Here is a 13,984-nt window from a genome sequence, read left to right as displayed (position 1 = left end):
ATTTGAGTTTTATACGAAGGTTTTCTCACTTGGATGGACCTAATGGCTTGAAAGAGTTGCTATACCAACTTTTGTTTTGTGGCGTGCGCTTGAAAATCTAATGCTCAATCGAGTCAGATTTGTTTTGTTCTCGTAGAATGCTTGATTATTTTATTTATTGAAGGCCTACTAGTTGCCAAATTTTATGTTCCAAATATTTTTCATATAAGTGGCTGCTTATTTTCTGGAATCATTAATTTATGCGCAAATGAATTTTCATGTAAATTTCGTAGATTTATGCCTAAGATTGCTTCTTCTTCTTTTTTGTTTTTTTTTGTTTTATCAACAAGAAAATTGTGAGGTTTATTTATCATTTCCATATGGGGCAGGTACTAGATGGTGAGGAAAATACGCTGGAAGTGGCGTGCTCCCAAACAATGAGCAGCCCTGCAAAGCAGAAAACCTTGGACTCCTTCCTGAAACGTTGCCCCAGTTTTCCAACTACTTCCCCCAAAACTAAAATTCTAAAGTATTGAAAGAAACTCTTTTTTTTTTTGGTAACTAGTATGTATATAAGGTTTATTTAGTGTAGTATATGAATATTTATCGCTATCGTTTTGGTCGCTTATTTCCTCTAAAATATATATTTTAAAAAATCTATCCCCTAATATTAAGGTAAATGTTTTCAGTTCTCATTCGAAATTCCTCTTGCTTTATCAGTGGTCTTGAGCATTTTATACGTTTCGATGAACAACAGGAGTTCAATGAGGTTTTATAAAAATTACATTAAACTCATAACAATAGGGACCACAAGCAGGGTTGTAATTGAGCGAGTAAATCAGAGTTGACTTGGGTTGGTATAACTATAATATATTTGGCCATACTCGCCTTGAGTATCTGTTGAGCTTTACATATTGCTCAAATTTGTTTAAATTTTTGTTTTAACAATTTACTTTTTTTTTTCTAACAAATGAGTTACAAGTGAATAAATATTTAAACGAGCTAAAAATTTAAATCAATTTTTGAATTTTTATTTTTAAAATATAATAAAAAAAATACAAATATAATTTTCTGTAATAAATATATCCCCACAATGTCTCTACAGTAGAGAAAAAACATCGAGTAACTTACAATTTGAAATCATTCAAATTCATAGGACTAATTTAGAAAAATAAAAAATAGCCATCAAACATAATTAAAGAGATGAACAAAATGTGATGTTTACTCTCACTTAGAATTTCATGTTAATTTTTAAATAGTTAATTAATAATAAATAAAATCTATAAATAATAATTAATCAAAAAATATTATTGATATAAATATTATTATTCAAACTATAACTAAATAAATTTATGCAACTTAATTTTATTAAAATAATATATAATTATATGATCTGGGTTATGATTAAATTTAAAATAAAAAAAAATTATTCATGTTTGTATATTTATTAATTTAAACAAAATTTATTGAATCTTACACGGGCCTAGTTTGAATTATTCATGGAGTGCAATGATTAATTTACAGCCCTAATCACAAGTAATTACATATAAAGAGTGACCTCAAATATATACGTATAATTAATGTGATCTCAAAAGCACCTGTCATTCTTCAAAAAATTCATATTAATTGCTAAAAAGTTTTGCTATCAGACTCTCCCTTTAAATGTGAAAAACTTCTCAGCATATAAATTTTTTATGGCATTTACATACACCACCCAATTCGCACAGGTAATTGAATTGCATGTTATGTAAAAGCTTCCAAAATTATAGCAGAAGAAAAGATGGAGGCCCGCAAAATAAACAAACACTTTCACGAATACGTTCCAATAATTTTAATCCTTCATCAGATTATCAGATGAACTCCACCAAAGCAGCATTGATACAGCTCCCCCTCGCCTGTAGATCAACCCGATATACGTTAGTTGAAATTATAAGAGGCATTTACATACCTACCGCCGAAATCCTATGTATTTACATAACTAAAATTTATCTTTTACATTTTTTACCACGCAGAACTTTAAAATCACATAAAAAATACCACCACTTTTAACTTTTAAAAGGTGAATGAAATACACCTTCTCATACATAGAGGTGAGGTAAGGTGGCATGCATGTAAAAACTGAAGTTTAGGTGTTAAATATGTAAATACATAAGAATGGAGTGGTATGTAGGAAATTCAAATAGAAAAGAATCGGGTGGTATGCATGGAATGGTACCTTCACTCCAATGGCCAAAGCAGTTTTAAGGTTTAACAGGCCGCCCAATCTTAGGGAACCTCCTTTCCCATCTCTGACAAGAATGACAGGAACCTTTCTAGAGGAAGCCAACACTGGTATATGCTTCGTCAGCCACTTTGGATTGCAATCTGCAGCTACAAGCACTACCTGCAACAATTACATCATAAAGGTGCATATGCAGATGTGAGTGAAAATTACAGCCATCTGAGAAAACGTATCATCAAATAAAAGATTGGGCAAAGTTGGCTCACTGGCTCAAGTATAGCAATTTAACTTAAAATCTGAAGCAGCTAAAAAAGGAAATCCAACAAAGTCAATTGGGATTTTGAGCCAGGACTTCGAATAGAAATGGCTTTTAACAAGATACGCACCCTATATACCACCTTGAACATGCAAGAATGCCGGGCAAAATGAGAACATGAAGCAATTATTGATTTCATTTGATAGGTTAGACATGCTGATATACCAAAATATACTATTTCTTTTTTTATAAATTTATGAAAAGAATGACAGAAATAAAAGAATGAGAATCTAACTTATGAGAATCTAACTTCCCAAGTAAAGAGGCTGTTGAAGAAACCATCAAGTCAGAACTAGAAGAAATGCATTGCGCAAGCATGAGAAGGCTAAATAGATGGGCAACCCCTGCGTTCATGGTTTTTAATGATTTATTTGTAAGGCTAGATTACAATGAAATGAATATGGAAATGAACCTAGGCTAAATGAACTAATTGGATGGCATCCAATTACATCACATTTCAAAAAAAGAATTTAAATGCACTTGATTCTTCTTTTTTCATGCATAGATTGTAGATAAAAGTTTATACCATTGACCCAATTCACGGCATATATCTTAGACTGTTTCTTGGTGGCTAAAACGTTGGAAATACTTGAAATGGTCTTTCTATTTTATTGAAAAATTTTTCCAGGTACCCATTTTATACCATAGCACGCTTAAGAGTTAAGAACCTACATCAGATTAAAATGAAGTAAGCCAAGGAGCAGTTTTCCATGAGGTAGATTAGATTTGTCTTAACAAGGGTGGTGCATTATTTAGACAAAAGCAAAAAAGAAAACAAAAAAAAAACTTATTTGACTAGTTTTATTTAGTTGTTAAAAGTTGGTTATTGGTTAGATTTTTGCTTGGCAAAATCAATCCAACCAAAAACCAAATTATATTAATTTATTCAAATATTTAATAAACAAAGCCCAAGAACTATAAATAATTAAGTGAAAAAAGATCAACAAGAATATTATTTATTCTGCAAGCTAAAATTATAAACTTTTGCAAAAACTATTTGATATTCTTCTTAATATATGTTATTTAAGTTAAAAATAAGTAGGTTTAACATTAAAGCTAATTATATTTTGTTTTATCAAAAGCCAAACAAAACTGACCAAATATTATTTATTCTACGAACCAATTTATAAGTTTCTTTATAATATAAATTATAAAACTTCAAAAAAAAATTATTTCAATCGTCAAAACTAATTATATTTTGTTCCATACAAAATCAAATATAATTGCCCAAACTAAAGATTGGATTGGAAAATAATTTAGTACTTTCAATTTTTTTAAAATTTTATAACCAAAACCGGTTGGTTTAATTAATTCATAAACCAAACCCTAAGACTAAACAACCCTTAGTTTTAAACAGATTTTCCTAGCTCTAAGTTAAAACTTCCAATAGACATGAGCTCTCTGAATAAATATTCCTCCTGCTTAACAGAAGAAAAGTTTCATCGAAGAAGTTGATAGGCTCACTATAAGATTATATTTAACATTAGATTTTGAAGTTAATTAAATGAGTTGATTGAGAGTACGCATATACACGGTCAATATCCCATGATTCCATCATTCCAACTGCGCCAATGTACCCGATATGCCAATATTAGAGAGCTTTGGGTTGTAATGTTCAAGGAACCTAATTAGAAAACACGGACTGGCCTCCTCTTTAAAGGACACAATATAGCAATCGGAGTCGATATTTATGTGTCAAAGCCACACTTTCAAAAGCAATATCGAGTCAATTAAAAGTAGAGCATGGCCATTTTGGTTCAAAGGTATCAATTAATTAGATCGGCAGTGAACATAGCCACAAGTAGAGTATGGCTAATTGATGCTTTCACAAACTAATTTTATTGAGTCATTCAAAGGTGCGGTGCATGACCACTTGTGGTTCAACGATATCAAACATAACCAACAATATCTCAGACGCATGACGTTATCATTAATTATTCATGAATTTTAGCCTGCATCAAATAAGCATGTCTATGACACATGAGATTTTGATTATATGGTTTTAATTTTGATTAGCTAGCTCATTAACGTGGAGGTTGGCCCAAAGTATAAAAAATGTTAGGCCCTACACATATTGGAAGTCCCAATTAATTAAAATGGACTTACATTCATTAAAGGGGCCATTTTTTTATCAAAGGCTCGCTAGGGTTGTGTTGACCCGAATTAGTTAGAATGGAACCTAAATCTATTGAAATGCTAATAACTAGTATTTAAAACCTCTAAGAGGAAGAAAAACTCTGATGGATCTCACCACCTTACCATATAGGCGCAAATTACTTGAATTGATTCAGATTTAATTTGGTAGGCTTGATACCTTTGCATCAACAGTAATTGGGATCAAATAAGGCTTATATCCATAGAATAGCCCATAATAAATCATATAAGTTTGTTGTCACGTCTTTAATTCTGGGAGAGAGTTTGGCAAGTGGGAAGTTTCGGAGAAGAAAAGATACAATTAAAGAAAGATTGAGTAAGACAGTTCTAGAGGAAGGCTTAGCAACGGTGACAATCCATAAAGAGTCGCAGTTAATTGCAAGAGGTATTGTAAGGTTGTGCATGCTAAAAATAATCGATGGGAGGTTCAGAAAATGGGATTTGAGATCTATCTCACCAGGAGGAAGAGATATAACAGTATTGGGTGTGTGAAGGGAAGCTCAAATGAGAAGCAATTTTGGGTTCGTGAGTTGATAATAGGAGAGACAATAGAGAGGAGATCAAACTGTGCGATAGGAAAGCACCTATGTAAATTTCAAGAGGGGAAGACTAAAGGATTTTTCAAATTAGAGAGGAAATCGTGTCTATATATATACAGGCGGCAAAAATCGCCTATTTAAAAAATAAATATAAAATAAAATTACATAATTATTTATTTACTTTTTAAAATAAAGAATTTTTAAACAAGATTCTCTTGTTATATAATATCTTTTATTAAAACTATTCATTATTATTATTGTTTACTATTACCACATAATTTCTTTTTATTGTAATATTTATTTTTAATTATTTTTTATTTTATATTATATTAAAGATAGCATGTGTGTAGATACTCCAGTAAAATTTTTGTTTCTCATGTGTGTCAAACTTTAATCCTCCTTTCACAAAGTATCTTGAGTAATATAAAGTCCTTTTCCAAATAATTTTAATGTCCTGAGCTCACTAACATCTGAAAAAATCTTCTCCTTACAGACAATGTTAAAAATATTTTCTCACACTCGAGAGACATAAAAAAATAATGTTTCCAAAGACATCTAGAATATCTTCTTCCTAACAACTTATAATTTTTGTAAGAAAGAAATAATAAATGCTTTCTAATAAAGAAATTAAAAAAAAAATACAACTTAAAATCATCTCTCAAGTGCATTTTTGGATGCACAATTACAGGTTCATAAAGCATTGCTCATTAAAAAGGAGAATTTTGCACAAAACACTGCTCATTAATAAAAAAAAAAAATAAATAAAGCTCAAAACCTCAGAGATGGGCTTTAGATTTATTTTGTCAATGTAAGTGTGGCTTAGTTGCTTATTCTATACCCATTTTCTTTTCTTTCTTTAAATCTTGTTATCCTCTTTACCATTTATATATATAATTACATATAAATGAAACATACTAAGTTATGACAGAGAAATGAGTTCGTAGAAAAAGACGACAACACTAAGCTAAAACTACGCTTCATAATTATAACTAAATGAAAGTTAGTTTAAAACATAATTCTCTAAAAAATATAATATAAGTCTTAACAAATATACTTTTTTGAAATAATAATAATGAACACTCACCTGAAGAGGCACCAATGTAGATCTTCTAATACTATTGTTCGAACTACATGAAATTTCATGAGCATCTCTTGCTGTCTCGCCTAGAGGCATCCTCTCAAGCAATCGGGTAACATCATTAACTCCAACTGCAAACTGTTGCTGCACACAGCCAAATTGGATTGTTAAAAAGCCAAACCTACATCACAACGAAACTCTCCACTGCATGGGCATTTCCATACACGCCACCCAATCCTATGTATTTACGTATCTAACACATAAACTTTGCTTTTTTACATGTATACCACCCAAATATTTCATATGACATTAAAAGAAATACCACTAACTTAACTTTTAAAAAATAAATAAACAATTTCATGCAAAAGAAAGGTGGCATATATGTAAAAATTATAGCTTAGGGCATAGATATGTAAATATATTAAAATTGAGTGGTATTTATGTAAATCTTCCAAAAAAATGCAAATAGAAATATCAAACCCCTTCTTTAAGAGTGGAAATTTTGTCATTCAAAACAAAATAACCTTGATCCATATTTTATCAGGCAATTCTCCTCTTGCAAGCTTAGCCAACTCAATGCTCCTAAAAAAGAGAGGCAATGAACTATGTAGGAAAATTGACACAAGATGCATGGCCTATACATAGAGAACCCCATATTTTACCTCCAAATTACTTCAAGTAGGCCATCAAGTCGTTGTCCTTCATAAGCATCTACAATCTCCCTGTTCAAATCAAGCTCTATGGGGAGGGGGGAAAGTAAAAAAATAATAATAATAGAAATCTTGAATAAAGAGAATATTTCATACTGTTCTTGAACTTCCTTGGAGGTTCCGAGAGATCTACGAGATTTCTTCTTCCTCCCCATATACCAAAACTAAAACCCTAATTCCGAAATCTCAAAGTGCTGGTATATCCAACTAGCAGATAAAATGCTAGCAAACACCAGCTCAGAAGTCTGCCAGGCCATTTCAAGGCAAATTCAAAGAGGATGAAACAACTGATTAATGTTTTTGAATATTCAGGTTTATAATGCAGATGCAAAGTTGCACATTAGAGAAAAAAAAATTAAAATAAATGAAAATAAACTGAAATTAAAACTGCACTACAAAATTTAAATCACTCGAGACAAGCCTTTCTTGAAATGAATCTTCCCCAAAGAAAGAATGCCTCATCAAAACTTATGAAGCATTAAGCTACTAATAACTCTAATACATATTTGCTAATATGGAACCGTGCATATTTGCTTGAAGTTTAATCTAAATTCATTAAGCTTAAAAAAAAAGAGACTTTGATGTATTGTTTTAACAAGTATTATATATTTTCAAAAGATTTTCTTAAGAAGTTTATCAGGTCCTTCTGCTTTTGCTAAAAGAATACATAAATTCAACCAACACTGTTAAAGATCATTCCACCTCAGGATTTATTTATATGTTCTAAAATTCAATGAAGTAGGTTATAGCTATGGTACTATAAAGCAGGGGTTTCGTGCCCCCATTTAATATCACTAAGATAATCAAAACTGTTTAATTTAGATTGTCAACATTGTTCAATTTAATTCTGTATAATATTGCTTATCCAAAGCTAACATCAAGCAGTTAATGTAGAGTAATTGATGGATAACACACCAAATCTCATCCCTAATATCCAATATTGATTCTACAAAGAAGATTGTCTGCATAATGTCTAACCGAGAACCATAGAAATGAATAACGAACAAAAACAATCTCTAAAAAACTATATTTAACTGTCATAATGCTGAACTCTAAACTATAAATCCTGATTTACTCTAGATCAAACGCCCATAAACTAATTATTATATCCTGAAAAGCAAAATATTGCAGCAAAAATAATCGCCAAACGGAGCCTAGCCGAAAAATTAAAATTTGAATTAAACAAAAATAACACTCAAATCTCTTTGACCATAAGGCCTCTATAAGAAGCCTGAAACACAAAAAAAATTGATGGCCAAGGTCCTCATTGCTTCCTAACGATTGCATCGTTGTTTCATCCTGTAATGAAATATCCATACAAGGCAAACTTACTTATACATAATTTAAGCTAGATTCAGCTTAAATCCTGCAAAAAAAATTTGGGGAACTTTAAATCCTACTGTTCATATAAATCCCGTTCCAACCCCATCATTGGTTGAATCTAGGATTTATTAAATCCCACATTCAAAGGATAAAATGGATTTAAGGTTTCCTCATATCACAAAACCTAATAAATCTTGATACAAATAACCCAATAATTAAACATAACATGGCAGGATTTAACAGCTGGGAAGCCAGATACTTATAGAAGGTTTTAATCGTCTCGTGATTTACTAAGAACGGATTAACTTAATGATATGGAAACGAGCATGCAGAACAATGGCAGTGATAGAAAAGGAAATTCGAAGCAACAGCAGAAAAATCGCATCCTTCAATCCTTATCGCAAAAATTACTCGCATCCTCTTTTCTCCTGAAGTATAAGCTGCATCAACAAACTTGCAACCCTTAGGGGCTGCCTGGCAACGGATTCAGAACAGGATTAAAACTGGATTTAGGCAAAATCTTGCCAGACGGCCATTTTGGACAAAATAAAGCCGCAATTTGATCAATCCGGCTTTCACGGATTTCGGCTATAAATCCAGATGTTCTGCGGATTAAGCAAATCCTGGAAGATCGAATAAGAAGAATGACACGAACATTTTTACCTTCCTCAATGGTTTCTGGTAAGAGCGGAGCGGAGCGGGAAGGAGGAGAAAGATGGAGTTTCGGTGGGCTCAGCACGCCTTGATGCCGTCGTTACCTTCCAAGCTAAGCTAGCTCTAATCGCGACTGTATCGCGAGGGTTCTCACGAAGGCGAGATGGCTCCGGGCGAAACCGGCAGAGGGGGTCTGGGGAGGGAAAAAGTCACACAGACATAGACATAGACATAATAGACATTGACGAGGTTTAGGGCAGGACGTGAAGGGACCGAATTCCCGCCGGAGAGTGAAGCTATTAAGTTTATGTTTATTATTTAAAATTAATTTACATTTTAACAAACTACTTATATCTATATAACTTTATACATTGATGTTTAATTAATAAAAAAAATTTAAACTTACATATTCTATTTTCATATATTTAATAATTAGTATTAATAGGTGTTAATTAAAGCCTATGTTTTAATTTAAATTCTCAAATGAATTTAACCATTTTGACTGCAATGCACTTATTTTGAGCAATTTAATATTATTAATGAATTATTTTAGCAAATTAAGTATCGATATCCTTAATTAAAATTTAATTGACATTATCATTAATATATATCTAAAAATTTTACTCATTGAACTTTCGAAGAATTAAATTTGGCATGCATCCATTAATTAAAAAAATTACGTTAATAGTTAATATTTAGTTATGCGACGTTAAATAATTAGAATATTAACTTAAATTCATTTGATATAATTGATCTAAATAGAGCTGATCGGTGTAAACTATATATAATTAAATCTCACAATCATAACAATCATTAGATCCTTTAATTTCATCATAAAATGATTTTCAGAATTTGAACTCATACTAGAACAAATTTATACCTTCAAATTCAATTTGTTCATAATCAGCCCCTTCTCCTTAATAAAAGAAAGAGGTTACATGCATACCACTCAATTCTTATGTATTTAAACATCTGAAACCTAAACTTCAATTTTTACAGATAATGCCAATTTAAGCCGCCTATGCATGAAAATGTTTATTTCACTTTTTAAAAGTTTAAAACTAGTATAAATTTTAATGTGATGTGAAAGTTTAGGTGGTACAGAAGTAAAAAAAAAATTGAAAATTAAGGTGTTAGATACAAAAATCCATGAGCATTGGCTGCTATGCATGTAAATGTTCATAAAAGAAAAGACATCATACAGCAAATACAAAAATACAGCAGGATTTTAAGTTTCTGAAAAGCTTATATTTCTATATTGTTATTAAATTATATAGTTAACACGAATAAAAAAAATCTCTAAACAACAGACGGTCCTGACAATCAAACATTTACAAAACAAACCAAAGGAAAAGGCAAAAGGCTTATTATGTAATCCGATTTTCTAAGCAGCAAGAAAACCCAAATCCACGTTGTTATCGCCCAAGAAATTGGCCACAATGGCGCCTACATCCTCTAAACCAACACCAATGCACAGAGGCTTCTTAGAAACTTCCAAGAGCTCGTCCTTTGAGCCGCAATGAGTCACAATTCGAACATTCGGTCCCTCCTTGCATTTCCCCATACACTTACAGCCAACTACAGCGCCTTCTTTGCCCACCTTCTTCTCAAATTCCTGCAACAGATCCATGGCACCGGATTTCTTGCATTTTCCACCCATGCACACCTCGATTTTATCCAATGGTTTTGTAGCTGCTGTTATAATGTCACTGCAACTAACAACTGCGACAGCACTTTTCATGCAATTACTACTATTGAGCTCTGATTCCATCTTCAATTCGGTATAATTTAGTTCAGTTTTCTCATCTGCTTCAACAATTGGAGATGGCTGATGAGGAAGACACAAGATGTTCGTTTTAATTTCCTCCTGGAGATGTTTCTTTGGTTTATTTGACACCATAAGTTCTTCACACTCACTGTCGCTGGATTCAGATGAAGAGCTTGAGGAGGAAGACATTTCTGCACAGTTACGCATCTTTGCAGCTTTCATGGCTTCTTTCTCTGCTTTCATCCTTTTCTTCATCTCCTTCTCTTTCGCTTTCTGTTGGTTGAGTTGTGCTGACAGGAGTTCTGCTGCTTCCTGTGGTATAACAGAGGTTTAACAACAGAATGCTCATACTGGATGGAAGCATGATTCATTATTTTTTTCGCAAGCCCAAACTCCCAAGCTTGCCAAAAATAAAAAATAAAAATTCCGAACTTATAATTTGATTTTATATTTCAAAAAATATAAAATAAAAGACAATTTTAAAGCACTTAGTGATAGAAAATGGGTGGAGGATGGAGACATGTCCGCATAGCGTGGAGAAAGAGGAACACTTTACAACAAAAGTAAACACACTCAAAAACGACAAAAGCGAGACAATTTTTTTGTAGGAAAGGTCTATTATTGATTAATTACATTAATTATCGATCCTAAGCTTTTTAATGCAATTAGCAAATGTGTGCAACGAAACAAGAGGAAACTGAGGTGCACGAACAATTCAGATAGAGAATTCATTACAAGTATTGGGAGCTTTACTCATCTTTCATGCAGATTTCATATGTCCTTGAGCTCTTCCGTTTGTTCTTCCTCCTTAATTTTCTACTGTCTTTGGCTTCTTTCCTCTCTTCCTACCTTGATGACCTCCTTGCTTCCTTCAATGCCCCAAAAACCCATTCTTCGTATAATAATCAGGTTGATCAAGCGTTGGAATTTCTGAACCAACCTGATGCGGAAGCATGGTTATGCCAGGGATCCCGCAATTCAGTCTCAACAGTCCGCAAGTTTTATGGAATGGCAAGAATCCCGCAATCGAAGGATTTGAAATACGGTGCCAATCTCCAACTTCCACTTTAACTTTTTTTTCCTTTTTGATTTCTTTCCTAATTCTCTATTTCTAATTAGATTATTTTTTTTATGAGGGGACTATTTATATGTTATATTTTCTATATTTTTTCAAACTTTTGTTTTGTTTTTAATATATTATCAACATTGTAATCTCTTATTTCCTCCTTTAAGAGTTTTGTATCATCTTATTTTTGCAAGTGAAGTCTGGATCTTGCTTGGGAGCAGGAGGTGAACCTCCTCATTGCTCGAACCTCTTCATTTCATGATTTTTGTTGCTGTTTTCAGCCAGGACAGCCACTGATCGACAAATATCTCACTCCAAACGCCATCAAACTCGCATATTATCAGTCCATTGCCGCTCCACAACTGCCTTCAGGCCTCAAATTGGAGGCCCATTTAAGACTCTGTTTCGCGCGGCTGTTGATTATTCATAATCTGATAAGCAGATTATTCTGATAATCTGATAATTTGCAGATTATCAGAATAATTTGTCTTGCTGTTTGGGGCAGCTTATTCAAGATAGCTTATTGGTGGTTAAATGACATTCATGTCCCTCGGTGATAAAATTGTTTGGGGCAGCTTATTCAGAATAGCTTATTAGTAGTACTGAAGCATATGCAGAAACATGAAATCATCACAGATCATAACTAAAAAATGTCATACATTTCTCACACCCTCATGAGTACCAAGAGAACTAAAAAAAGTACAAATAAAAGTACAACTACAATCAGAAATATTAAAATGTTTAATTTCAGGCTGGCTACGTCTGGCCTCATCTGCATTGTCAAACTGAGAAAACACCGGATTCCCATGACTGCTGGTGGGCCTATCACCCCACCAGAAGAACCCGCAACGAGCTGAAACACCCTTAGCACAACCGTAGAACTGTCTCCCAAAGCTATGAGACCCAGATGACTGACGCAACAGGAGGAGCGAGTATTAGCATCTAATACATGCGTCAGAATTTTCGAACGCAAATATTAGTCTAGAAGTCATGTTTCTATAACTATGAAAAAAAAAATTATTAGTACTTATCCAAATAAAATTAGTAATTATCCAAATAAATCCAAATAAAAGTAAAATTGACATTCAAAATTAATGTACAAACAGAGAAAAGATTTGTTGGACTAGCTGTCATATATAGCATCTGCTATAGACTCTCTCAGAGCAGTCATCTCAACTGCACCCTCACCGTCCTGAGTTTCATATTCAATCGAGTTCATCTCATTATCAGCTAGAGATTCTGAAGGTTCTAGAGTGTCAATAATTTCATCATCATCAGCCATATTGAAGTCCGTATCTGAATGAGAGGAGTGACGTCGGATGAAGTTGTGAAGTGTCATGGTGGCCAGCACAATATACACTTGTTTAGGAAAGGAATAGGATGATATATCACGTAGAATTACTCATTTCTTCTTCTACACCCAAAAAGTTCTTTCAATAATCCCCCGTAAAGCGGAGTGTCGTTTGTTAAACATTTCTTTTCTGCCACGAATATTGTCATTTGCTCGCTCAAAATCAGGAATATGGTATCTTGTGTCTGGATATGGCTTCAGGTAGCCCCTTAACATCGGATATCCAGCGTCTACCAAATAATACTTTCCTGTTATTAAAGACAATACTAATTAAAAATAATTAATGTAATTATCGAGAGGTTTAAGTAAGATGAACAAACCTGGAGGTGGGTGAGGGAAACACTGTGTTCTATTCTTAGTTGCATAGGAGAAAAGGCGACTATCATGCACACTTCCTTCCCACCCCGTCATTACAAATGTGAACCACATGTTGAAGTCACACATTGCCTTGACATTTTGGGTAGTTGTACTACTCCGACCAATATACGCGATCCTCTCGTGACTTGATAGTCTGACATCTACATGAGTCATCAATTGCTCCAATACAATTTTGTTAATCATAGTTAGCAACTGAAGAGGTCAGTAAGCTAAAGTAACAAAGTAATAATACTTACTTTGAAATACGACATGTAACGAGAATCATTTGCAATTTGTTCAGGAATAGTTGCGAACGATGCATCCGCTGGCTTAATGATCGGTGTTGCTAAGCTCACAAGTGCTTGTAAACCTTTGGAAAAGTATCGATTAATGGTTTCTGATGAATGTTTAAATCGCTTCATAGCTGATCTAACTGATTCATTCTGTGAGAGCATGTATAATGTATGT

At 32.9% G+C, this 13,984-nt stretch overlaps 3 protein-coding genes across 7 annotated transcripts in view; 1 reads left to right on the top strand and 2 right to left on the bottom strand.

Moving 5' to 3' along the window:
- LOC110021572 (SWI/SNF-related matrix-associated actin-dependent regulator of chromatin subfamily A-like protein 1) overlaps nucleotides 1-638 on the top strand; it is a 94,823-nt gene extending 94,185 nt beyond the window's left edge. For all 4 annotated transcript variants that reach the window (XM_020720118.1, XM_020720117.1, XM_020720116.1 and 1 more), the window contains one exon: nucleotides 369-638. In XM_020720118.1, the coding sequence (XP_020575777.1) occupies nucleotides 369-515 (147 nt within the window). In that variant the 3' untranslated portion in view covers nucleotides 516-638. The remainder of the gene's footprint in view (nucleotides 1-368) is intronic.
- Nucleotides 639-1,807: 1,169 nt separating this feature from the next.
- LOC110021552 lies at nucleotides 1,808-9,275 on the bottom strand. Of its 2 annotated transcripts, none has more exons than XM_020720086.1 (7): nucleotides 8,984-9,275; nucleotides 7,094-7,242; nucleotides 6,950-7,009; nucleotides 6,812-6,869; nucleotides 6,294-6,431; nucleotides 2,195-2,362; nucleotides 1,808-1,874 (listed from the first exon to the last, which is right to left on the bottom strand). In XM_020720086.1, exons 2-7 carry the CDS (start codon nucleotides 7,150-7,152, stop codon nucleotides 1,830-1,832), a joined length of 528 nt encoding a protein of 175 aa, XP_020575745.1. In that variant the 5' UTR covers nucleotides 7,153-7,242; nucleotides 8,984-9,275; the 3' UTR covers nucleotides 1,808-1,829. The 2 variants fall into 2 exon arrangements, with proteins under 2 accessions (XP_020575745.1, XP_020575746.1); XM_020720087.1 differs by lacking the exon at nucleotides 8,984-9,275 and adding an exon at nucleotides 8,732-8,976.
- Nucleotides 9,276-10,207: 932 nt separating this feature from the next.
- The window catches only part of LOC110021593 (diacylglycerol O-acyltransferase 3, cytosolic), a 20,295-nt gene continuing 16,518 nt past the window's right edge, over nucleotides 10,208-13,984 (bottom strand). The window contains exon 2 of the mRNA XM_020720156.1: nucleotides 10,208-11,054. Within this exon, the coding sequence (XP_020575815.1) occupies nucleotides 10,359-11,054 (696 nt within the window). The 3' untranslated portion in view covers nucleotides 10,208-10,358. The remainder of the gene's footprint in view (nucleotides 11,055-13,984) is intronic.

Source organism: Phalaenopsis equestris, unplaced genomic scaffold, assembly GCF_001263595.1.
Source record: "Phalaenopsis equestris unplaced genomic scaffold, ASM126359v1 Scaffold000135, whole genome shotgun sequence".
Lineage (NCBI taxonomy): Eukaryota > Viridiplantae > Streptophyta > Magnoliopsida > Asparagales > Orchidaceae > Phalaenopsis > Phalaenopsis equestris.
The sequence above is the reverse complement of the archived record's forward strand: the minus strand, read 5'-3'. Positions and strand labels throughout refer to the sequence as shown.